At 42.7% G+C, this 26,464-nt stretch overlaps 1 protein-coding gene across 3 annotated transcripts; it reads left to right on the forward strand.

Moving 5' to 3' along the window:
• On the forward strand, positions 1-26,285 carry si:ch73-193i2.2 (transient receptor potential cation channel subfamily A member 1). 3 transcript variants are annotated; one of them, XM_029669698.2, is made up of 21 exons: positions 1-1,063; positions 1,321-1,462; positions 1,562-1,701; positions 1,834-1,920; positions 2,035-2,185; positions 2,287-2,448; positions 2,643-2,752; positions 2,876-2,999; positions 3,188-3,216; positions 3,341-3,444; positions 3,642-3,753; positions 5,192-5,362; positions 5,612-5,682; positions 5,814-5,981; positions 6,458-6,576; positions 6,727-6,931; positions 7,128-7,335; positions 7,474-7,559; positions 7,674-7,837; positions 8,275-8,347; positions 23,074-26,285. In XM_029669698.2, exons 1-21 carry the CDS (start codon positions 986-988, stop codon positions 23,087-23,089), a joined length of 2,520 nt encoding a protein of 839 aa, XP_029525558.1. In that variant the 5' UTR covers positions 1-985; the 3' UTR covers positions 23,090-26,285. The 3 variants fall into 3 exon arrangements, with proteins under 3 accessions (XP_029525558.1, XP_029525559.1, XP_029525560.1); XM_029669699.2 differs by having other exon boundaries at positions 3,341-3,432; XM_029669700.2 differs by lacking the exons at positions 7,674-7,837; positions 8,275-8,347; positions 23,074-26,285 and having other exon boundaries at positions 7,186-7,335.
• The last annotated feature ends 179 nt before the right edge of the window (positions 26,286-26,464 follow it).

Here is a 26,464-nt window from a genome sequence, read left to right on the forward strand (position 1 = left end):
AATATATCCCATTTAGCTGACTTACGAGTCATGTGTGCGTACATCTGACATACGAGTCGTCACGGGAATTGAACCCACTGTCCTGGAGTTGCAAGCGTCATGCTTTATCAACTGAGCTACAGCTGACCACTCTTTTAGTCTTTGTTACTTAATGGTCTGTTAGTCTTTTTTACCCCCCACCTGCTTTGTTGCCCTAGAGTGGACTTTAGCTTTTCGAACACCCCACCCTTCTTATGACATTATTGTGGCACCTGTCAATCACATTGTTATGGCAACCACGTCCTGTCCAACTCTGAGCTGTCGCTGCATATGGCCAAGTCATGGTGTTGTCATTTTGGATGCCTTAGCTAAGATAAAAAAACCATACGAAAAGACCATTGGAATCCTATATCTAGGCATGAAACTGGTTTGTCAAGAGTAGGGCCACTCGGTGATTACATGTACCTTAACAAGCCACAATACATCTGTACTGAGCACACACGTAAGCTGATAAGAAGCCATAAACATGTCCACAGTTTCTCCAACATGTCTTAACAGCTCAGACAAACTCCAAAGCAGTTAAACATTAGAAGATAGGACCATTGCTTTGTCGGTGTCATCATTGTTAACATTGACATAAAGGCTGTTGTGTAACAAGCACATGAGTCAGAATGTACCATATTGTTCAGGTACAGTACTGCAGGTAGCTCACTAGTAAACAAACAGCTGGAAGGAAAAACAGTGACTGGGCCTGCAGAAGACTTTCCTTTTACCTGATATCCGCCTAACAACAATCCACTTCTCATCTCTCTGGATCACACGGCTTTAGCAGGTTCAGAGTCTACCGGAATATACCAACTCCCTGTGTTTTGAGTGAAAGCCTTTGTTTGGAAATAGCCGCTCATTGTGGAGTTACCGCACCTACACTGGTAGGCTGGTCGCAGTCATATTGGAGCTGTGTAGTTAAGTGTTTACAGAGAAGCCTTCAGGCCTGGAACACGGCAGGATGAGGAGACTGAACCGGGTTAGAGCCTCTGGCCGTTACAACCTTGCCATGGAGATGACCGATGGAGTTGGAAACCAGGTGAGGAGAAAATGGCACTTTGACATTTACCAGTCTGCCTCTCAATGTCATTATCTGTTGATATTTTTCCATTTCTGGAGTAATCGGAAACCCTCTCAATACATTTTCAATGGTTACTAGGCTCCAAACTGTGTATGATTAGAGAGTAGTGGGTTACTATACTTCTCACTGGGTGATATATTTCAGAATTGGACATTTGAGTACATGCTATGATGCAGTTCTATGTACTGTCGTGTGATGTATGCGTGTCACTGCAGTCTGAACAGCAGCCAGTTGTTGGAAGTGCGATCTCGAAGACATCTGTGTCCAGTGCTGCGAAGGCAGCTGCCCAGTGGGCGTCATACACCTGCAGCCGCTGGAAACGAGCCTGCCGTCAGTGTGTGAAGAGAAAACCCACAGGTACCATTGCAGATAAAACGCCAAACTCAAGGTACACCTAGATAAGAGTTCAAATACTCTGCACTCTATCAGGCTGTGTGATCACCTTCTTGTTTAAAGGGGAATTATTTGAGACCATGTACAAAGGCCTGGCCTTGGATGAAGATGTCATAGATGGAGGAGACAAAAGCTTCCACCTCAATAAAAGACTGCTAGACCATTTCAGAGAACTGGCTTCCAGCAATCAGGACACTGATGAGGTGAGGGGTGGATGGCATTTACGTTGTAAAATGGGGCTAAAGGTATAGATAGATGTAAGATATATAGATTAGATGTGGTCTGATTGAAGGCTGGTGATGATTCATACAGTCAATAATCCGGTTTGGTCATAGGTGGACCTTCAGTACCTGAGTGATGTAATCGCAGATGGAGCCGACCCCAACTCAACGGACCGATACGGACAAACTGTCTTGCATGAGGTGAGACTGAAGTCTTCACACGTCATCAAATGGCTCAAAGACCTTCTGTTGTGGCAGCATTCGTTGTGAGTGAAGCCACTGTGTGTTCAAATGGGCTCCTCTGCCTGGTTCTAGATCTCGAGGGCGTGGAATGTGGACGTGATGCGTTTCTTCCTGGACAGGGGGGCTGATGTTCTGCGTCCTGACTCCTACGGGGTCACTCCCCTGCACGTTGCCGCAGCTCTGGACTACGAGGAGATGATCCACTTCTTGTTGGAGAGGAAAGGTCAGAGGTCAATTGTGTCTGTGTCACTTGTGTGTTACTTCTGTAGGTGAGGGATTTGAATGTGTCTTGTACTGTAGCTCACACATGCATGTCCTGTCTAGCCGACATTGGTGCTCAGACCAACATGGATCATCAGACACCTCTGCACTACGCTGCTAAGAATGACGCGGTGGGGGCAGTCAAGGTGCTGCTGCAGTATGGGGCAGACATCTCCGCACGAGACTACAAAAGGAGAACCCCTCTACAACTGGCTGCCAACCTAGGTTCATACCTTTACTTGCCTCTGGGTGTGCATTTCACACTCCATACTTTGTATTCGAATAAAACACAACTTTATTGTCCAAACACACATGGAAATGTACCCTCCATCTCACCTTACAAATAGCTCAATTGCACATTACACAGTTATTGCTGTACTTGATTATGCTTCTTTTGTTGTACTCCTGTGTGTTTTCAGACAGGAGTGAGGCTGCACGGACACTAATGGAACTAGGGGCTGATGCTGGGGTAAAGGACTCTGATGGTCAGCTTTGCATCACCGCCATGATTGACAAGATGACCTCAGTGGTAAATATGCAGTACATGCTCCAATTGTATAGTTTGTCCTGACAATGTGCTAGTTGTTGTCATAGAGTGGGTTCTGTATGTGGTCATCCTATAGTATTGTTCAGCTCTCTTTGGTCTTGTCAGGCTCATTTGGCTCTGAACCAGTTCCATGTGACTGACCGGATGACCAGGCAGCAGTTCTACTACCTTCACCTGCTGGAGCCAGAGCCACCCTGCAAGCAGAATCCACCAGGACAGGGCTCACAAGGTTATAGTCTGAAAAAAAAAATATATGCTATTTACACAGAACAACATGTCCTATATGGCCAATGCTCCCACTAATAAAAATACACTCTGTTTAACCACCTAACTCAGTGGGTCAAACCATGCAACAGACTTGTAAACTATTTTTTAAAAACTTGTGTGATCTCTCATTTCAATTTTTTTGTCTTCCAGAGGGTGTTGCCAGTGAGCCTACATCACCAGTATGTCCCACTCTTTAAGGCTAAACAAGCAAATAAAGTGATAATGGATGAAAACTAAGTCAACTAATTTGATCATAATTGCGATATGAATTTTCCCTGAGAATTGTTCTCTCTCTCACCACAGTTGGAGTTTATAGTACACCAGGGGAAGTTGGATCTCATCATGCACCCTGTGGTTCTGAAGCTCATCACTGTCAAGTGGAAACTATATGGCAGGTCAGTTCATCGGTGAGAGAGACTTTTGCCAGACAGGAGTGGCAGGTGTGTCACACCTCTTCCTCCTTCCAGTCTCATGCTCTGTCATAAATGAAATATACCATAGGCCCTAACCAGTTAGACACGTAGCTGAAGGGATCTACTGTTAATACAGTACTGAATGGTGGCTCAGTATTTCACTCTGAATAGTAAAACTGGTGTCTCTGTAGGTTGGGGGCTTGGATACTCCTACTCCTTAACTTCCTGTTTATAGTCTCCTGGACGACCGTGGCCATCTCTGTGTCTGTCATCCGAACCGAGGAGCCTTATGTTTTCCCTGAGGTGAGAAAGTGAAGGACAGAGGGAACATATATATATATATATACACACACAGTTGAAGTCGGAAGTTTACAGACACCTTAGCCAAATACATTTAAACCGTTTTTCACAATTCCTGACATTTAATCCTCGCCAAATCCCCTGTCTTAGGTCAGTTAGGATCACCACTTTATTTTAAGAATGGGAAATGTCAGAATAATTGTAGAGAGAATGATTTATTTCAGCTTTTATTTCTTTCATCACATTCCCAGTGGGTCAGAAGTTTACATACACTCAATTAGTATTTGGTATCATTGCCTTTAAAATGTTTAACTTGGGTCAAACGTTTCGGGTAGCCTTCCACAAGCTTTCCACAATAAGTTGGGTGAATTTTGGCTCATTCCTACTGACAGAGCTGGTGTAACTGAGTCAGGTTTGTAGGCCTCCTTGCTCGCACACGCTTTTTCAGTTCTGCCCACACATTTTCAATGGGATTGAGGTCAGGGCTTTGTGATGACCACGCCAATACCTTGACTTTGTTGTCTTTAAGCCATTTTGCCACAACTTTGGAAGTATGCTTGGGGTCATTGTCCATTTGGGAGACCCATTTGCAACCAAGCTTTAACATCTTGACTGATGTCTTGAGATGTTGCTTCAATATATCCACATAATGTTCCACCCTCTTGATGCCATCTATTTTGTGAAGTGCACCAGTCCCTCCTGCAGCAAATCACCCCCACAACATGATGCTGCCACCCCCGTGCTTCACGGTTGGGATGGTGTTCTTCGGTTTGCAAGCCTCCCCCTTTTTCCTCCAAACATAGAGATGGTCATTATGGCCCAGCAGTTCTATTTTTGTTTCATGAGACCAGAGGACATTTCTCCAAAAAGTATGATCTTTGTCCCCATGTGCAGTTGCAAACCGTACTCTGGCTTTTTTTATGGCGGTTTTGGAGCAGTGGCCTCTTCCTTCCTGAGCAGCCTTTTAGGTTATGTCGATAAAGGACTCTTTTTACTGTGGATATAGATACTTTTGTACCTGTTTACCCCAGCACCAAAACAAAGCTCCTTTGCTGTTGTTCTGGGATTGATTTGCACTTTTCGCACAAAAAGTACATTCATCTCTGTGGTTGAAAAAGGAGTTTTAATGACTCCAACCTAAGTGTATGTAAACTTCCGACTTCAACTGTATATATAGATAGATATATTATTTTTTTCATCAACTCTTCAGAATTACATTAAAAGTGTGATGTTTTAAGATTCACACACATTTCAGTCCTTCATTTAGATCCACAATGAAATCATGTGAATATGAAGGTCAGAAAAATGTCACAGGTCATACAGATGTTTGGACATTGATGAAGTCATTGTGGACCCCGGGAAGAGTAGCTGTTGTGATTGTAAGAGCTAATGAGGGATCCAAATAAACAAATCTAAATATAAAAAGTATATTCACCTGCAGGACTGGTGGCGTGTGTTTGGGGTGGTGGTGGCTCTGGGGCTAACAGTGGTGGAGGTGGGCCGGGAAGTGGCAGAGATGATAGGCTCCAGCAGGAAGCTAAGGAGCTGGCAGAGTTGGTGTGAGCATCGCACCAACGATGACCTGCGCTGCACACACCCAATGTGGCCCGAGGTACAGCACCTTTTCTTACCCAGGGGACACACACACAGACACACATCTTTAGTGAAGTTTCTAGACCTGATCTAGGCTTACACAATTAAACAAAATAAATGTATTTTAAGATCTAAGGAAAAGTACTCCTGACCCCAATACATTATTTTGGCAGTATGCCATTTGTAAGGCTACAGGTTGTTGTCATCCCCATTGAGAATGTGCAAATGGACATCTTCTTTAAAAGAAAATTGTCTTCCTGCTTCAAAGGAAAAACATTTCTTGGAAGAGCAAATCAAGTTGATCCACCGCATGAAGGGAAACTACTTACAAGACCCCTGGTAAACACATTTGTGTTATATATGATACAGTACATCTCATATGGATATGTTGTAACTCTGGCCCTTTAATAATGCTCTTCCATGACCTAACTGGCAAGCAGACGATGGGATCTCATTTGGCTGTGTCACAGGAACATCTTTGATTGGCTGGTGTACATACTGCTGATGGCTGTGTTCGGGATCCATGTGGCAGACATCTTCTTGCTTGGAGGAACACTGCGGGACTACAGCCTGCGCCTCTTCGCTGTGGTCATCATCTTCCTCTGGCTCCGGCTGATGAAACACGTCCGAGCCTTCAGGTGATCAGACTGACCAACCATTGAAGAGTCCTCTTTTAGGGATCTTTTTTTTTTTTTTAATTTTTTACTTGTCTCCCTGAGGAAGTGCAAGGCATTCGTTCATTTTAGAGCACCAATCTTGTGGTGGAGAATAATGAATCTTTACTTCCCTTCCCCACCATTGATGACTGTTCTCTGGCACCCAATGGATCATGGAAGGGAACAATAGGTTCTGAGGGGGAAAAAAACACAACTGAAACTAAACCCAAAAGCCTGAGCTTCCCTGTGAACAGTGCATTGTGTTCATGGGGAAGCTCAACAATAATAATGACACCTGGTCAGTGTCCCTATAGGTACACCTGGAGTTATCAGGTTCCATGACAACAACACATGAATAGGGTCAAATTGAACTCATACAGCAGATCTTATGGCCATTGCGTCTGAAAATTCAACAGTGTCACACCAATACCACAACCTTTGATCCTCATTCTGTACAGGGTTATGGGTCCTTTCATTGTCATGCTGGGGAAGATTGTGGGGGATGTGCTACGTTTCCTCTTCCTATATGCAGAGATCTTTATCCCTTACGCGTGTGCCTTCTGGATTATATTTGGAGGTACGTTGGGAGACAAACCATAAGATCATGCATATTTTATGAAACATACCCACAATATGACATGGCATATGCTTACTGCAGCTGTCCTGGTATGATACAAAATACACAAACAACTGTATTTACGGTCTGTCTGCGAACTGTCCTCCCCAGGTCAGGCGTCAATACCCAGTATGCGGACTGTACCCCAGCTGCTCTACAGCCTGTACCGCATCACTCTGGTGGACGAGTATGAGTTTAACGCCATGGTGGAAGTGGACTCGATCATGGCCCACTTCCTCTGTGGTACCTTTCTGGCTCTGTCCTCCATTCTGTGTGTCAACCTGATGATTGCCCTTCTCTCGGACACCTTCCAAAGGTACGGGCTGCTAAAATGATATTTGGCGAACTAGCAGATCAGTAGTGTGCTGATCAGCCTTTACAGCTTACACTCGTGTGCGCTCAAGTACTGTATATTGTTTGTCTACGGCAGGTTTGCGTGTTTATCTACAAACAAACATATGACTCAGTATGCATCCGTCACTCTCAGCATCAGTATGTATCTCTTCTGTCAGGGTGTATGACAATGCACTGGCCAATGCAGTAATGCAGCAAGCAGCCATTATCCTGCAGGTGGAGGAATCCATGCCCCGTCTCTGCCGTTTCTATGACGACCAGCACATCCACCGCTTCTGTGCCCCTCTTGGGGAGTTATACGACGATGACATCAGAACTGACTCAAAGCGGCACGCTGAGCTGAAGACGATCACCACTCAGATCAAGGTGACTGGATGGGACATTCATCTTTAACACCTGCGTTGGAACTGTATGTCTTTATATATCTGTGTCTGCCTGCGGGTTGGTTTAGTTTAGGGAGGTAGAGTGCTTGTTTCTCTTTTTTACCTGTTTCCGACACTTCAGGAGACCCTAGATGAGTTCCTGGAGATCCAAAAAGAAGTGAATCCCCCCGAACAAGGACGACCTGATGAGAGTGACAGGGCCTCAGGGTAGGCACAGCACTGCCTCTCTTTTACCTGACTTTAGGAGTATGGAACAACTATGCTGTATTGTGGAATATTTCCAGGCTTGTGTCAAGATCTCTCTCTTCCTGTCTCTCCTAGGGAGAGGTGCTTCTCATTCCCTGTGCAGGGGGAACACCTGCAGACTCTGCAGAGGCTCCAGGTGGACCAGACCCAGCAGAGCCAGGACCTCAGTGCACTGAGGGCAGACATGAAGAACCTGCAGGCCCTGATCCACCAACTGATCCAGTCCCAGACCAGCTCATGTCAGTATTATGTTGACCTCGTAAAGAACCTTCTATACAGGGTCTATACACTAAGACAGACCCGATAACTAGTCTAGTGCAGTCTGACTGGGTCAAAGACTAAACAAAGAGTAAAGTCCATTCAAATCCAGAGGGAGTGCATATTTGGATTAATAGTCTTTACACATGATGTAGTCATTTGAACTGACATCATGAATGACTCTATCATTCAAATAAGAGAAGCTCTACCATATAATTAGAATCCATGGACTTTACTCTTTGTTTAGTCTTTGACCCAGTCAGACTGCACTTCACTAGTTCTATTTCTTTGAGGCCTACTATGATAACCTGTCCCTGTGCCTGTTTCTTCTGTGGATTTCTGTGCTAGAGTATAGCTATGTTTCACTGTCTCCTGTCTGTCCATAGCTGACAGATTACGTTATTTTGTCTCTGTGCAGGTGTGGGCTGTGGTGTGACTGTGAAGGCAGCAGAAAGCACTGGGTCAGAGCCCGTCGAAGCGCCACCATACAGGTGAGGTATCACTGGTTTAAGGCATCTTGATTATCTTTAGTTTTCGTAACGGGTCGCCAAACGACCTATGGGGAACTCCATCCCCTTCACGCGATGTGATTGAGATGCTTAATATCAAAAGATGTTTACAGACACTGTACCCATGTGACCTGCCACTATAAAAGGCTGTGTGGCATGACATACTGTATTTTCTTAATTCTCACCTTTGTGTTTTACATTACGAGATAACTATTAATCCCCTTCTAATTATTTTCTTACGGAATGACCTACTCTTGTTATTGTGCCTGCCCATAATCACTAACTTGTATTGCTTTTTGTCGTGCTTTTCCATACTAGCTAGTACGCTAATTAGTTTAGGGTCTATCCCTTTAACTCAGAAGTTAGCTCGTAGCTAGCTAGCTAAATTAGCCACACATAGTTACTGTAGCTAGTTAGCTTGTTGTACCTGTTGGCGCTTGTTGACTCGCAGTGTCATGCCAGTCCCCGCTTGACTTCCACACCAGCCCGTTGATCCAGCATTACCACTCCCTAGCTTGTGATCACGGAGCTCAGCGGTGCTGTAGGTTACCGGTCCTCGCTTGACTGAGTCCACCAATGCCGAGACTGACAGTCCATGCTTGCCTACATACCTTGATACATATTTAGGCGGGAGTCTCGCCCCCGAAGCATGGTGGGTCAGAGCCAACGGTTACCTTTTTCTTGGAACACACTTCTCTTATGTGAAAGCCCTTTCTTTGTAAACTGATTCAGTGCTGTACATGGGATGTTGTTCCACTCATGTCAACCGTGTGAAAAACAACTCCTAGCCTCAGATGAGCACACACTTTGCATTCTTTGCTTGGGAGCTGAACATGTTCAAGGGGCAGCACAGAGATTCAAACCAAGAGCATTGAAATCTCGACCTCTGGATTCTCATCAGATGAGTCTGCTACACAGATGAATGATCATTCCAAACGCTCCAGGTGTAATGACAGGTCTCACTCCCCTTGTGATCCGCCGCCCAATAAACCTCAGCGCTCATCCGTGCTTGGGCACAAATGTCAACACACTGAGATGCGCACAGAGATTAAGTCACTGGACAGTCGTATGGCAACCATTGAGTATGCCCTCGAGCAGCTACTTGCCAGGCTTCCCCTGCCGGTACCAAACCCAACCCCAACCTTGTTGAATCGGATGACGGTCGACCAAAAATATCGGAATGTTTTCGGAATGTTTAAGAGGGCAAACAAGAACCTCAACGTGGAACATATACTTACTGCCATGGCGTCCACATCCACGTTTGATGAATTCAGTTCTTCAAAGACTGAGACATCCATACTGTTGTTTAAATACTTTGTGCGTGAGCTCCAATGCTCTTTTTTTTAAAGGGGTGGATCAGCTTAATATTGCAGAAAGATGGATGCCTCCAACAATGTAATTGTCTGCATCATTTCCAAACCACCTTATCCTTTTTTGGTAAATATATATATCCATATACATACACGTACATATCCATATGGATACATAAACATTAATATATCCATATACATACACAAACATTCATATATATATATATATATATATATATATATATACATACACATACCTATATAGATATACATACTTTTTTTTAGAATATACCTTTTATTATTCCCTGCAAACCCTACCACCCTTCCCCCAATTGGAGTAAGCTAATAATCAATAACACTTAGGCTTCTACCTTCAGTTTATACATATTATACACATTTTACAGACACAATCTATTGTACAATAGTTATTCTGTTTGTTAGTCCTTCCTCTATTTCTGATGTCCATCCATTTTGATTTCTATTTGTAACTGTGCTATTTCACAACATTTCTGAACCTATATACATTTTACAGACCCCAGATGTTTTACATTGGTTCTTGTTATTAGTCCCACCCTTCAGCTCCATTCAACCCCTCCCATCTATCGCTTAACACCATCCATTTTGGATTTCTATTTGTCATATATTTTTCAACTGTGCTGTGATGCTTCTCCAAAGTACTGAACCTTTCTACTCTCATAGCTTCTACAGATTGTAAATTAAAGATAAACATTTTTGCAAAAATAATTATTATATTATTGATTGATTGACCATGGCTTTTCAAATCACCCAGTATTGTTATCTGTAGCGTTAGTTCAAGGTAAATGTTGCAATTTTTCAGCCATTCCTGGATCTGTGACCAAAAACGAGCTACATATGGACAATACCAAAATAAATTATCTAATGACACTGCCTCCTCACAGCAAAATCTGCAGAGCTGGAAAGATTGTATCCCCCATAAATATAACATTCTATTGGTTGCAAGAATTTTGTATAGTAATTTAAATGGAAAAATTCAAAGTTTTGAATCTGGCGTTGTTTTGCGTGTCACACATATATATATATATAAGCCATGTGCCATGGAATGGGTACATCGAAAATCTCTTCCCAACTATTTTCCAATTTATATGGCACAGCTGTCCATTTTTTGGTCCTTAAATGAAATTGGTATGTTTTTATTTATTACAATTTTCTTTAACCATTTATGTTCTTTAATGCAGTTCCTTACTTTTTTACCCATTCTACTTGCCTCTTCCATTTTTGTGGTAATGCTGCAATTAGTTGGTTGTAATTTTGGGTAGAGCGTGACATAACTCCACCAGTCCTATTTATGATATTATTCACTAACATTATACCTTTTTTTAAACATTGCATCCAATTTTTATTTTTTATCAATTAGTATATTTGAGTTTAACCACATATTTGTTGTATTATTTGTTCTGTATTTTCAGCTGTATTAAACTGAAATTGCAACCAACTTTCTAAGGCTTGTTTAAAAAATAACGATATTTTGAAGATTATTTCCTTGTCAAACAACCGAAAGTGAACAGTTGTAATCTGAATAAAGGGAAAAAGGCCATTCTTGAACATGGGGTGAGACATTCCTACCAATTTACTAGAGAACCAGTTTGGATTTAAGTATAACTTTTGTATGACTGATGCCTTTAGTCTAATGCTTTAATATTTAATCATTTCTGACCCCGAATTCATATTCGTTATATAAATAGGCCCTTTCAATTTTGTCTGGCTTGCCATTCCAAATCAAATTGAAGGTCACTAGGTGTAGGCAAAACCATAAGCAAATAGGTAAACTGTGATATGACTAAAGAGTTAATCAGGGTGATTTTTCCACAAATAAGTCAGGTATTTTCCTTTCCATGGTAGCAAAATCTTATGTATTTTTGCTAACTTTCTATAAAAATGTATTGGAGTGAGATAATTTCTTTCTTTCGGGATTTGTATACCGAGTATGTCCACATACCCGTCAGACCATTTTATTGCTAAACTACACAGTAATGTAAAATTAGCATTTTGTTTTGTGATCCAATACGTAGTATAGTACACTTATCATAATTTGGTTGTAATCCAGAGAGGTTAGCAAAAGTATCTAGATCCTCTATGAGGCCGTGGAGGGATTCTAATTTTGGTTTTAAAATAAAACATGAATCATCAGCGTATTATGAGACCTTTGTTTTTAAGCCACGGATTTCTAATCCCTTAATATTATTGTTGGATCTCATTTTAACATCTAACATTTCGATGGCAATAATAAATAGATATGCCGATAGTGGACAACCTTGTTTTACTCCTCTAGACAGTTAAAAGTTTCTGAGATGTAGCCATTATTTACTATTTTACACCTAGGGTTACTATACATAACTTTAACCCATTTTATAAGAGGTTCCCCAAAATTGAAATATTCTAGGCATTTATATATAAATTCCAGTCATACTTTATCAAAATCCTTTTCAAAATCAGCTATGAAAACCAGGCTGGTGTCCCCAATATTTCATAGTATTCTATTGTTTCCAGTACTTATCTTATATTATCTCCAATGTATCATCCATGTAAAAAACCTGTCTGATTAGGATGAATCATATCTGACAATACCTTTTTAATTCTATGTGCCAAGAATTTAGCTAGGATTTTTGCATCACAACACTGAAGTGTAAGAGGCCTCCACTTTTTTAAATGGACTCGATCTTTATATATACCACTTGGGTCCTGTTTCAGTAATGATGAAATCAGACCTTGTTGCGTGTCCAATAGTCTACCATTTATACAGTGAGGGAAAAAAGTATTTGATCCCCTGCTGATTTTGTACCTTTGCCCACTGACAAAGAAATTATCAGTCTATAATGTTAATGGTAGGTTTATTTGAACATCTGAATGATTCAGAGGACAACTGGGTGAAAGTGTTGTGGTCAGATGAGACCAAAATGGAGCTCTTTGGCATCAACTCAACTCGCCGTGTTTGGAGCAGGAGTAATGCTGCCTATAACCCCAAGAACACCACCCCCACAGTCAAACATGGAGTGGGAAACATTATGCTTTGGGGGTGTTTTTCTGCTAAGGGGACAGGACAACTTCACCGCATCAAAGGGATGATGGACGGGGCCATGTACCGCCAAATCTTGGGTGAGAACCTCCTTCCCTCAGCCAGGGCATTGAAAATGTGTTGTGGATGGGTATTCCAGCATGACAATGACCCAAAACACACGGCCAAGGCAACAAAGGAGTGGCTCAAGAAGAAGCACATTAAGGTCCTGGAGTGGCCTAGCCAGTCTCCAGACCTTAATCCCATAGAAAATCTGTGGAGGGAGCTGAAGGTTCGAGTTGCCAAACGTCAGTCTCGAAACCTTAATGACTTGGAGAAGATCTGCAAGGAGGAGTGGGACAAAATCCCTTCTGAGATGTGTGCAACCCTGGTGGCCAACTACAAGAAACATCTGACCTCTGTGATTGCCAGCAAGGGTTTTGCCACCAAGTACTAAGTCATGTTTTGCAGAGGGGTCAAATACTTATTTCCCTCATTAAAATGCAAATCAATTTATAACATTTTTGACATGTGTTTTTCTGGATTTTTGTTGTTGTTATTCTGTCTCAAATAAACCTACCATTAAAATTATAGACTGATAATTTCTTTGTCAGTGGGCAAATGTACAAAATCAGCAGGGGATCAAATACTTTTTTCCCTCACTGTATAGGAGTGGTTAAAACATGCTAATAATGCCTCCCGGGTGGCGCAGTGGTTAAGGGCGCTGTACTGCAGCGCCAGCTGTGCCACCCGCGACTGGGTTCGTGCCCAGGCTCTGTCGTAACCGGCCTAGCGTCACCCGGGTTAGGGAGGGTTTGGCCGGTAGGGATATCCTTGTCTCATCGCGCACCAGCGACTCCTGTGGCGGGCCGGGCGCAGTGCGCGCTAACCAAGGTTTCCAGGTGCACGGTGTTTCCTCTGACACATTGGTGCGGCTGGCTTCCGGGTTGGATGTGCGCTGTGTTAAGAAGCAGTGCGGCTGGTTGGGTTGTGTATCGGAGGACGCATGACTTTCAACCTTCGTCTCTCCCGAGCTCGTACGGGAGTTGTAGCGATGAGACAAGATAGTAGCTACTAAACAATTGGATACCATGAAATTGGGGAGAAAAACGGGGTAAAATTTCAAAAATTCAAAAATTAAACATGCTCTGAGTTTGGTATACTTCCACTGGTATGCCATCCAGCCCTGGAGTTTTCCCAGCCTTAAAGGCTTTAATTGCATCAAGAAGTTCCTCTGTCTTCACATGAGAATTTCTGTACAGATGTTAATTTTACATTAGCTTCGGTTAGTGGAGATGGAGGAGACTGCAACAAAAACATATTCTTAAAGTACTTTTCTTCCTCTTTCAAAATATCATTAGGTGAATCATGCTTGACTCCATCATTTGTAACAAGTTTCGATTAAAAAAATGGTAGCATTTCTTTATTGAAGATTGAAAAATAATTTGTTGCATTTTCCCCCATATTCCATCCAGTTCGCTCTATTTAAAAAATATATATATATATTGCACTGGATCTTTCTTGAATAAGTTCCTACATTTCTTCTTGTTTTTCCTCTAACTTATTCTGTGCCTCTATGGTACAGTATTTATTGCTATCTATCTGTTCTGTTAGTCCTTCAAATAAATACTGTATTATAGAGGCACAGAATCAATTATATATTTACTTTTGGTGCCAGAGAGAATGACTCTTTAATATGGACTCTTTTGATCTAAATTTCTTTTGTTTTATAGATGAGTACTGAATTGCATTGCCTCTAAAGGCACATTTAAAAGTGTCCCATACAATAGGGGGATCTGCTGTACGTACCTATGTTATGTCGAAAAAATTCAGTTATAAATTCTTCTGTCTTAGTTCTAAACAATTTATCATCTCGTAGGCTTTGCTTAAATTTCCAATATCCTCGCCCATGTGGAAATTCTGTAAGAGTAATTATGTGATGATCCGACCGCATTCTGTCCCCTATCAACACTTTTTAAACTTCTGGTGCCAGAGAGAATGACATAAGAAAGTAATCTAGACGACAAGGCTTGATGAAGCCTCCGCCATGTATATCTCACTAGGTCAGGGTATTTAAGCCTCCATATATCCACTAATTCCAATATATCCATGACATTCATGATTTCCTTAAGTGCCTAAGGGTGATAGTTTGTAGTGTGATTTCCCTTACACTCCATAGAGGTATTTAAAATCGAATTAAAATCTCCCACATAATAATAGAGTCTAGTGTTGCTTGTAGAGTTGATAAATTCTTATATATATTTTCAAAGAAGCTTGTATCATCATTATTTGGACCGAATAAGTTAATAAGCCATATCTGTTAACTGTTCAATAACATTTAAAATAATCCATCTACCTTGATGATCTGTTTGGACAATTTGCACATTTGGATTAGAATTACTATTAATTAATACCATCACCCCTTTGCCCATGGGAGAAATATATTTCACCTCCCCCAGTCCTTTTCCCACAAAACTTCATCTAAAACTGGTGAATGATTTTCCTGTAAACAATAGAAATTATATTCCTTCTCTTTTAGCCAGGTAAATACTGATCGTCTTTTCTTATTATCTGCTAGGCCATTACAATTATAACTGGCTATACTTATTTCACCACTTACTATGGTAATGAGACACAACTTTCAATTCACTTTATCAAAATATATGTTTGTAAACGTATCATTAAAAAGTAATATGATGATTGAGTGTCTATATAGCTGGATCATGATATTTGCATTACTACTAAGTAAACCTCCAATTGGTCCCCACTATTCCACCCGCTAAAAGCCCTCCTCATCCCGAGTTGGGTTGTCATCCCAATGCCCGGCAGACCACCCCAGACCCCCCCCCCGTATCCCATAGCCCTGAAGAGACTGGGATCCATCCTTCGAAAAGAGCACACAGTGCCACTCACAGAACAGAAGTAGACCAACCGCCAAATGCATTTCCATCGCCCTCACCTCCATTTGTATTATATGTAGCCATATAAATATATACAGTGGGGCAAAAAAGTATTTAGTCAGCCACCAATTGTGCAAGTTCTCCCACTTAAAAAGATGAGAGAGGCCTGTAATTTTCATCATAGGTACACTATGACAGACAAAATGAGAAAAAAAAATAAAGAAAATCACATTGTAGGATTTTTAATTAATTGATTTGCAAATTATGGAGGAAAATAAGTATTTGGTCAATAACAAAAGTTTATCTCAATACTTTGTTATATAGCCTTTGTTGGCAATGACAGAGGTCAAACGTTTTCTGTAAGTCTTCACAAGGTTTTCACACACTGTTGCTGGTATTTTGGCCCATTCCTCCATGCAGATCTCAGATATAATTTGCAAATAAATTAATTAAAAATCCTACAATGCGATTTTGATGAAAATTACAGGCCTCTCTCATCTTTTTAAGTGGGAGAACATGCACAATTGGTGGCTGACTAAATACTTTTTTGCCCGACTGTATATATATATATATTTTTTTAAATCCTGTTTCTTATTTTCCATAATTAGCTATTAATATTTCTAGTAATGTAGGCAAAAGAAAGGTCTTGATTTGTGAATGCATATACAGTTGCAGCTGAATGAGATGGCCTGCAAAACTGTGTAAATAAATGGGAAGAAATGGGGAGATTTTATTAACCATTGTCACGTCCTAGATGATGGAGGTCAGATATACCCCCTTCCCCTGAAACATCCACAACACGGTCCCCCATAGTGACCATATTCTCAAGCATCTCCATGCAGTCAGACCTTTGATTTTGTGCCACCAGGGCCACAATAATATGGCCCCTCTCTGAATGTCCGAGTGTGACCCCCTCCCCATGTGTTACTGCAGCCAGAACTGCCACTGCCTGGGTGGGGGCACTCCACCGGAATCCCCACCGGCTAGGTACAAGGTTGTCAAGGTTCTCATTAGAAGCTTTGAGAATTTCCTTGTATATCATGCTCTCCCTTTAGGGGGCTTTGGCTTTGCAGGACCAACCCTGCCAAGCAGGCTCAGAATCTTGAGGGGGCAGTGCTGCTCTAGGTCTCCGACCACATATTGGCTGTATACAGACTGCTTACAGCAGGCCCATAAAACAGTTAGACTTCTCCTTAGTATCTGGGTCATTCAGGTGGGTGTATAGGGTTGTGGACTGTTCCATCAATATAGGATCAAAAATAAATTGATTAGATGTATAATTTATTTTAAAACACTGTTCCACCATGATAGGACAATAAATAAAGAAATAAGATGTATAAAAATTATATCCCTCATCTGAACAACATTGAAAGATCTCTCACAACCCCTGCTCACAGCAATACATTGGTTCTGGGATATGCAACCATTTCCTTTCTCACTCAACACCACACTTTCCCAAACACCAAAGAAACACACACCACACCTCCCACACATTCTGTGCCTTCTGTTTACTGAGTTTTTATCTTTATCATGTTGAATTAGTGCTTTTGTGTTCCAATTAGTTATTGGATACAGCATTTTATGCCGTTCTGCAATTTCCTTCGGGAACTGATCATTCATGCCAAATTTCGTGCCAGCAAGTCTTTTACCCAGGCTTTTAACCATTATTTTATCTTTAAAGAAAGTAAATTTGGCAACCATTGGGCGTTCATACCTCTACCCTCTGTCCGAAACGGTGTACACGTTCTAGTTGGATTTTGTCGACAGCTTTGCGTGGGATCTGAAGCGCTGTAAGGAGGAACTCTCTAACTACACATTCAGGAACTTCTCCTTCTTTCTCTTGGATACCTGTAAGTACCAGATTATCTCTCATGGATCTAGTCTGTATGTCAAGTAAAGCTTCTCTCAGAAAGATGTCCTCCTTTTTAACTTCATTCACTTCGGTTTCAATCTCATTGACTGTCTATTTTAGCTTGTTTGTGTCTTTCTCCAATGTCGCAGCTTTTTCGACACCTATCTAGAGAATTGCCTTCAACTCTTTTATATCCTCTCTGACTAGTTCAAGTTCAACCCAGTTTGTCATTTATTGATTTTAGCAGATCGGTTTCAACCTTTACCATTCCCGGTGGTGAAAATATTAAGTTGTCTGAGTCTGTAGAAGAGTCACGTTTTCATTTTGAAATAGGTTCCCTTGTCTTACTCTCCGTCATGTTTGGGTGTTGCTTGTTTTCGTAGTATTTGTCGATACATTTCTCTAGTCTTAAGATTTGTTTTGTGTTGTTATCCAGATTGAAGGTTATCACCCACCAGATTGTGTAGTGCTAATATTTAGTCTAACTTACCGATATTGAATATTACGTTTTTATCTTGAGGTGTTCTACATAGTTACTCTCAGTCCGCCACCTGGACTCTTAGACCTACCTCTATCAGCCCTCTGATGGCGTCTCATAGACCTACCTCTATCAGCCCTCTGATGGCGTCTCATAGACCTACCTCTATCAGCCCTCTGATGGCGTCTCATAGACCTACCTCTATCAGCCCTCTGATGGCGTCTCATAGACCTACCTCTATCAGCCCTCTGATGGCGTCTCATAGACCTACCTCTATCAGCCCTCTGATGGCATCTCATAGACCTACCTCTATCAGCCCTCTGATGGCGTCTCATAGACCTACCTCTATCAGCCCTCTGATGGTGTCTCATAGACCTACCTCTATCAGCCCTCTGATGGCGTCTCATAGACCTACCTCTATCAGCCCTCTGATGGCGTCTCATAGACCTACCTCTATCAGCCCTCTGATGGCGTCTCATAGACCTACCTCTATCAGCCCTCTGATGGCGTCTCATAGACCTACCCATATCAGCCCTCTGATGGCGTCTCATAGACCTACCTCTATCAGCCCTCTGATGGCGTCTCATAGACCTACCCATATCAGCCCTCTGATGGCGTCTCATAGACCTACCCATATCAGCCCTCTGATGGCGTCTCATAGACCTACCCATATCAGCCCTCTGATGGCGTCTCATAGACCTACCCATATCAGCCCTCTGATGGCGTCTCATAGACCTACCCATATCAGCCATCTGATGGCGTCTCATAGACCTACCTCTATCAGCCCTCTGATGGCGTCTCATAGACCTACCCATATCAGCCCTCTGATGGCGTCTCATAGATCTACCTCTATCAGCCCTCTGATGGCGTCTCATAGACCTACCTCTATCAGCCCTCTGATGGCGTCTCATAGACCTACCTCTATCAGCCCTCTGATGGCGTCTCATAGACCTACCCATATCAGCCCTCTCTCAGCCCTCCCAAATGACAGAACCCCTGCCATTCCAAGCATATGCACTCGCTTAGCTACAGTTCACGGTGCAGATGAGAATAGTTTTGCCCATTTTCCCCTGTATGGACAAATAATTTGCTTCGCTTGTTATGACTGCTACGCTCAGTCACAGTTCAGACCAAGAGCTGCCTAACAAACGATGCAGGGCATCTGATCGCTTCCTATGCAGGACACATGACAGCACAACTTCAGTCGCCAGGCTTAGCAATTCAGCAGCAATACTGGCCTTCTATCAGTAGGAGCTGCGGCCCATCTCCTCCAAGTGTCTAAGGAGGACAGAGAAGCACAGATGACGCTTCAGCGCCTCATTCCAAATCCTAGAATGCATCAGCCAGCGAACCATTACTCCAGTCCCAGGGCCCCAACTGGAATGCCAAGAAGCCAGGATCAGACTCACGCTGCACCTACTCAGGAGTGGAGGAACAGACACTCTCAGCCCTACCGAAGAGATGGAGCACAGCGTCACCCAAGAGGCAGAGGCGAACCATATGCAAGCCATGTCCCCTCTGCACCAAAGCACACAGAGCCTCGGTCCTGAACTGGAAAAGGTCAATGGTTACGCACTCTAACACAAGGCTATGGACTACAATTTTGGTAGCGATCCCCACGTTTCAGGCGTGTCTTGAAAACAACAGCTTGCAACCTTGCTCAAAAGCAAACACTCAGTAATCTCCTTTAAAAAGCATGGGGGGGTGAGAAGGATTACTTTATCCTATCCAAGGAATACCTAGGATAGGATAAAGTAATCCTTCTCACCCCCTTAAAAGACCTAGATGCACTATTGTAAAGTGGCTGTTCCACTGGATGTCATAAGGTGAAAGCACCAATTTGTAAGTCGCTCTGGATAAGAGCGTCTGCTAAATGACTTAAATGTAAATGTAAGAGGTAGAACCAGCGCAACAAAACTAATTCTGATTCTACTCAATCTATTTTCTGGTGCCAGAAAAGGGCGGAGACCTCCGTCCGGTCCTGGAACTAGAGTGCCTGAATCGTAATCTTTCAGCCCTACAAAATGCTAACAATCAAAACCATCCTTCAGTTTGTACAACCAGGAAGATTGGTTCACCACAGTGGACCTGAAAGACGCATCATTTCATTTTCTACCCTTCAGCCTTTCACTTGCCCCTCACACTTTCACAAAGTGCATAAGCGCAGCGCTAGACCCACTTCGCCAAGCAGGAGTCAGCTTCCTGAACTACTTACATAATTGGCTAATATAGGGAGGGTCGCAAAGCCAAGCTTTGGCACACGCATCCATGGTCTCAGATCACCTCTCTGAGTTGGGACTAACAAGGCACTTGGAAAAGACTTCTTTGGTCCCCACTCAGTGTGTGCACTTCCTGGGCTTGACACTGGACACTCAAGTCATGCGAGCAACACTCTCCAGAAATAGTGGCATCTTTGACAAATTGTCTTTCAACATTCAAACTGAGAAAACAGGTGATGTCACAAGAAGAGTCAGAGGCTACTAGCCCTCCTAGCTGCTGCAGTCCATGTTGTACCATTGGGCTTGCTCCACATTCGGCCAATAGAGCAGATGTACAACAGACACTATCTGTGTCCCAGAAGGGAGAAACACAAAAAGCTGGTAACATCAATGAGTTGCTGGAGAACAAAACATTGGTGGCGCCTAGCACTTCAAACTCCCAGTGGAGTTCTTCTAGTTGCAGTTCACAACCGGGTGACTTTGACCATAGACGCCTCCCTACAGGGATGGGGAGCAGTCTTGAACCAGTCAGGGGCCCGTGGTGTATGGTCAGCACCATGGAAAACGGCTCACATCACCGTACTGGAGCTCAAGGTGGTTGACCTTTTCACTCCGGCACTTCCTCCCAGTACTGAGAGGACAACATACACTGATACGGACAGACACCACAACCGTGATTGCAAGCATCAACCGCCAGAGCGGACTGAGGTCCATGGAACTGCACCAGGTAGCAAGGGAGCTACTGCTTTGGGCAAACAGACACCTTACATCCCTCAGAACACCTGCTTGGGGTGGAGAATCAGGCAGCAGACCTCTCCAGAGGAGACCCTCTTCCTTCAGACTGGAGGATACATCCTACAGTCGTGGAGATGATCTGAGCGCAATTTGGAAAGGCCACCACTGATCTGTTCGCATTGCAAGACTCAACCCATGTTCCTATGTGGTTCTCCACAAATGGTCCGGCAGGCCCAATTGGAGTCGATTCCCTATTACACAGATGGCCAAGTGGGCTGCTGTATGTGTTTCCACCAATTTCCTTGCTCCGTCAGGTCTTGGAAGATCAGTCTTGAGAGTGTGTCAATTCTACTTGGTTTTCAGACCTTGTACAGCTGACAACCTCCCACCATGGGGACTCCCTCTTCGTGTGGACCACCTGTCACAAGCGAATGGCAAGCATTGGCACCCCAAACCCAGCATACTGAAGTTGTGGGAGTGGCACCTGAGTGTGACCGCCTTGTAGCTGCAGGGTTGCCCTCCTTAATTGATACAGTTCAGGCAGCCAGGGCATCCTCTGCGCTAACCCTGTATTCCTACAAGTGGAATGTGTTCAGGAAGTGGTGTGTCGACCATGCGGAATCGCCATCTTCCTGCCCAATTTCTGTCATTTTGATTTCCTCCAGGTTATGGCTACAGAAGAGTCCCCATCTACATTGATGCATCACCATAGGCACACCCTCTAGTATCACAATTCATGAAAGTAGCCCACAGGCTACAGCCCTGTCTTCACTTGAGATTAATGAGCTCTCAGTCAAGACTGCCTTTCTATTGGCTATTGTTTCAGCCAAGCGTGTTAGATAATCACATGCACCTTCTACCCATCCTTCATGTCTCACTTTAGCAGAAGTTGGATCTCAGGCAGTGCTTCGGCCAAATCCAGCCTTCTTACTTAAGGTGCTTTCATCATCACATGCTAACCAGCCCTTGATCATAGTGGCATTTCACCTGCCTCCCCACTTCTCACAGGAGAGTCGTGAGTGGCATACACTTGTCCGGTTAGGGCATTGAGTGCTTCTCTTGCTGCAACAAGAACTGTTTGTCAAACCGAACGCTTTGTGTGTTATGGGGAGAACACCAAAGGGCGCGCTGTCTCGAAGCAGAGACTGGCACGTTGCAGTCACAATCATACGCTGCAGCATGTAGACCAACTTTAGATGGCATAGTAGCACACTCCACCAGGGGTATGGCCACTTCATGGGCCCTGTTCAGAGGGGCCTCGCTGCACTATCCTGTGCTGTTGCAAGTTGGGCAACACCCGTGACTTTCATGAGGTACTATAGACTCAACGTTCTATCCACACCATCAATGGGCTCTGTGGTCCTGGACACGGCACGCTCTCTCAACCCAGATAAGTGAGCGTACCATGAACCTTGTACATACTTACTTATCAACCATCAGTGAGACGGATGTTCTATTAAAAAAAGCCTTTCCACTATTGGTGCTGTTGCCCCCAAATGAAGCCTCATGTTGTAAGTTCTAGCTTTCACCTTGCTTGTGTATATAGTTTTATATCACAGTTGAAATCCTGTGTTACCCTGTTGGGTAATTATATTCTGTTGCGTCCTGTGGTGGATACAAGGATGTCCCAGGGACTCATCTGGACTAAGTTAAATGGTGAGTTATCCCACTCTGTTGTCCGAACGACCTCTTCGGTACAGCCTCTCCCATAGTTCGTTTGGCACCCGTTACGAAAATGAAAGAGAGCGTTGGGTTACGGATGTAACCTTGGTTCTCTGAGTATCGGGTCGCCAAGCTTTCATGTCGTTCCTCCACCTCCGTGAGGTTTGAGTGACGTAATAGACAGTATGTCATACCACACAGCCTTTTATAGTGACAGGTCACATGTGTACAGTAAGGGTGTGGCGTGACTGTAAACATCTTTTGATATTAAGTATCTCAATCACATCGGGTGAAGGGAAGGAGTTCACCATAGGTGGTTTGGCAACCAAACACTCTACCAAGGTTTACATCCGTAACCCATGTGTATGTAGAAACCCTTTGTTGTAAGCCTGTAATTGCATAGTGCACTCTGCAGATGGCCACAGGGTGTCTCAGCAGTCTGCTTTACACGTACAGGGTGTGTCCAATTTGACATGTTTACTTTGAACTCATGAGTGTTGTAATATCCAATCCTTCAGGGCCTCAACAGGTTGACTCCTTGATGCTGAAGATGCTTGTAACCACAGAGACTGCACAAGCAACACGAGATCCAGGACCAGACAACAAGGATGAAACCTTCTAACTAACATCTATCTCCTTATCAGTTTTAGGTTATTCAGATAATTTATGGTATCTTATGGTATGACTACAATACATGCAGTATATGTTTGCTAATCTAATAGATGCGGTAAAGAGGTCAAATGGAAGCATATAAAACAACTCAATGTTTATATCCCAGGACAAATGAGCTAGCAACAGCAAGCTAGCTAAATAGGACAAATTAACGTTAGCTAGCAACAACAGCAAGCTAACTAGCTAAATAGCCATACATGTTTAATGCTTTTCGAAGGAGTTGGCCACTACTATCCGAGAAATTGATCGTAACAACATTATCTCTGCCTTCGACTTGCAATTAAAAACCGATAAATGAATCTCTTGTACTGCTCTTGCACTGCTAAAGTGGATACCTACTCAACTAAAGTGGAAAGTTTAGAGACAGTGGCCAATCTGACAGAAGGGCGACTCCATGACCTGAAATAAATGTCCTAAAAATGAAAACAGAATAACTCAAAAAATAAATTAAATGTGGGGGTCACAGGACTTGAAACTGGTGTGGAAGCGGGCAACCCAACTTCCTTCATGAGCAATCTTTTCTATGAACTGTTTGGGCAGGAGAAACTGGGTCCCATGCCGCTGATAAACATTGTGCACATTGTGTCCTCTCCAGAACGGATCTTTCGTGTATGATTGTACAAATCCACAGTTTTGAAGTCAAATGACAAATTGTTCGCCTCACAGCGGATTCAGAGGCTCCGACCTATGCAAAGAAGAGGCTCAGCATCTACCCAGATCTGAGTGCTGAACTGCTGAAAAGAGGGCGAGCTACAACGAGGTGAGATCCCAGCTACGCAAGCTAAACCTGAGATGCGGCTTCATCCGCCATGCAAAACTCATTTTGACCTTCGAGAATACAACGCAGACGTTTTTTTCCACTGCCAAGGAGGCTCAAAACTCCTTCGATAAGCACATTAAGGCCAACACACAAGGGGACGAGCCAACCGATTTGATTTTAGACTAACCGCAATTTGGTTGGCTCAATATTCAGGTATGCTATCCACACAAAAGCACGTAGCCTAGCCTATAGCTGTGATGCTGCCCTCAGCATAAGACAATGATGAGGAGGGAATTGTTCACATGGTGGGGCGGGGTTCGCTTCTCGTGGGGAATGACCAATGTGTGGGTTTCCCTGTGGGTCCAGCTGTTTGTTTCACATCCATAGGCTTATTAAGAATACAGCTAACGATTACGTCGTTAATATTACTTTTTTTTTTTTTAACAATGGCAACACTAGCTATTCTCTCTTGGAATTTGAAAGGCCTAAACCCACCTATTAAATGTTCCAGCTGTCGATATCTTAGCAAGAAACCGTATCTATATAGCAATTTTATATATAGCACATTTAGTATATGTAAAGACAAGATTATATCAAGAATAGTCTGATGGGTGACAATAGTAGCCTATCACCTGTGAATGATATATTATCACATGTGAATGATGCCCGGCATAAGGCAAGAAACAAAGCCTTTTTTTGCCGACTTTTTCTAATCATAGTCACACCTCATGGAGCCTATCCCATATGTTTTGATAAGGTTTGTTTCACAACTAAAGTGGCCAAATAAATTCTTAAAATTAAGATCATTAATCCACTTTACAAGGGGGGTAGAGCCTAACTGGCATACATTAGCAGCGAGTGTGTTTCATAAATGCACCTTTATCATATAAAAGCAGTACATGCATAATCACATTTGCGGTCACTTTTGATAATGGTGTTTTCCCGCTAATGGAACATTCACGCTTATAGCCTACTGCCATGTGCGCATTGCTGTACTTATAATGTGAAGAAATAGACTAAAAGTTTGTCAACATTCAAAGCTAAACGTTCTGATCTGTGTCGTCAGCCACATTGCGTAAAAAAAGTTTTTTTGATGCTAGTGGTTGTATTAATTTGTGATCTATCGCATCCCACAACTGTTCCAGACTATGTTTTTTTCTTGCACAGAATAGAATAGGTCAACTTTTGTACTATGGGGGATAGTAGATTGACATAGGTGAGTGTTTTTGCTGTTCGTTAGGCCTACTCATCTTGTTGGCTGACAAAAAGTACATTTGGACAGTTCTTCCAATATATTCAATATGCACCTCGCGCACCCCACGCAGTTGAGTCGCCAATGTGTCTGTCTTCACTTGTAGCCTGTGAGAAAGACCGATCATGTGATGGTCTGTGAACTCTGTGAAGCATTTATTTGGGCTGCAATTTCTGAGGCTCGTAACTCTAATGAACTTATCTTCTGCAGCAGAGGTAACTCTGGGTCTTCCTTTCCTGTGGCGGTCCTCATGGGAGCTAGTTTCATCATAGCGCTTGATGGTTTTTGCAAATGCACCTGAAGAAACTTTCAAAGTCTTTAAAAATGTCTGGATTGACTGACCTTCATGTCTTAAAGTAATAATGGACTGTCGTTACTCTTTGCTTATTTGAGCTGTTCTTGCCCTAATATGGACTTAGTCCTATTTGGTAAAATACCATCTTCTGTATACCACCCCCACCTTGTCACAACAAACGCATTAAGGAAAGACATTCTAAAAATTATATTTTACCAAGGCACACCTGTTATTTGAAATTCATTCCAGGTGACTACCTCATGAAGCTGTTTGAGAGAATGCCAAGAGTTTGCAATGCTGTCATCAAGGCAATGGGTGGCTACTTTGAAGAATCTCAAATTGAAAATATGTTTAACACTTTTTTTGGTTACTACATGATTCCATATGTGTTATTTCATAGTTTTGATGTCTTCACTACTATTCTACAATGTAGGAAATAGTAAAAATAAAGAAAAACCCTAGAATGAGTAGGTGTGTCCAAACTTTTCCCACCATTTGTATTGTTTATTTCCAGTGACCTCTTTATTAATCTAGCCTATTTATTTGACTCAGATATCCCAGAGCTTTGTAGGCCTAAATGTTTGGGTGAATCAAGAACCAACCATTTAGTTGTAATTTACTCATCTGGTCAGTTTATGATGCTGCCTTTTAAATGAGAATTAACAATGTTCCGCAAATGTCTGGCAGGTCTGTCTGGCATTAGATACATGCTCAACATTATTGTACAGTGTAAATAAAGGTTTTGCACATATTTTGTCAAGACTTTATGGACTATGTCACTACAATCACCATCAGAATATTAATGATGAATATTTTGATTCTGATATTACAACTACTAGTATGTAGGCTACTACAGTCTGTCTCCTGTCCCCAGTGCACCTTAGAAAAAAGTCCCCTCGGCTGGGCTGTTCCCTGACCACGTTGTGTCAT

The sequence above is a fragment of the Oncorhynchus nerka genome, linkage group LG10 (assembly GCF_034236695.1).
Source record: "Oncorhynchus nerka isolate Pitt River linkage group LG10, Oner_Uvic_2.0, whole genome shotgun sequence".
In the NCBI taxonomy this organism is placed as follows: Eukaryota; Metazoa; Chordata; class Actinopteri; order Salmoniformes; family Salmonidae; genus Oncorhynchus; species Oncorhynchus nerka.

Excerpts from the sequence above, each read along its gene's own strand:
- si:ch73-193i2.2 (XM_029669698.2), top strand. The coding sequence starts at position 986 with ATGAGGAGACTGAACCGGGTTAGAGCCTCTGGCCGTTACAACCTTGCC. Across the intron at positions 3,445-3,641 it reads TATGGCAGGTCAGTTCATCG|GTTGGGGGCTTGGATACTCC; the intron begins GTGAGAGAGACT and ends GTGTCTCTGTAG. Across the intron at positions 7,560-7,673 it reads GAGAGTGACAGGGCCTCAGG|GGAGAGGTGCTTCTCATTCC; the intron begins GTAGGCACAGCA and ends TGTCTCTCCTAG.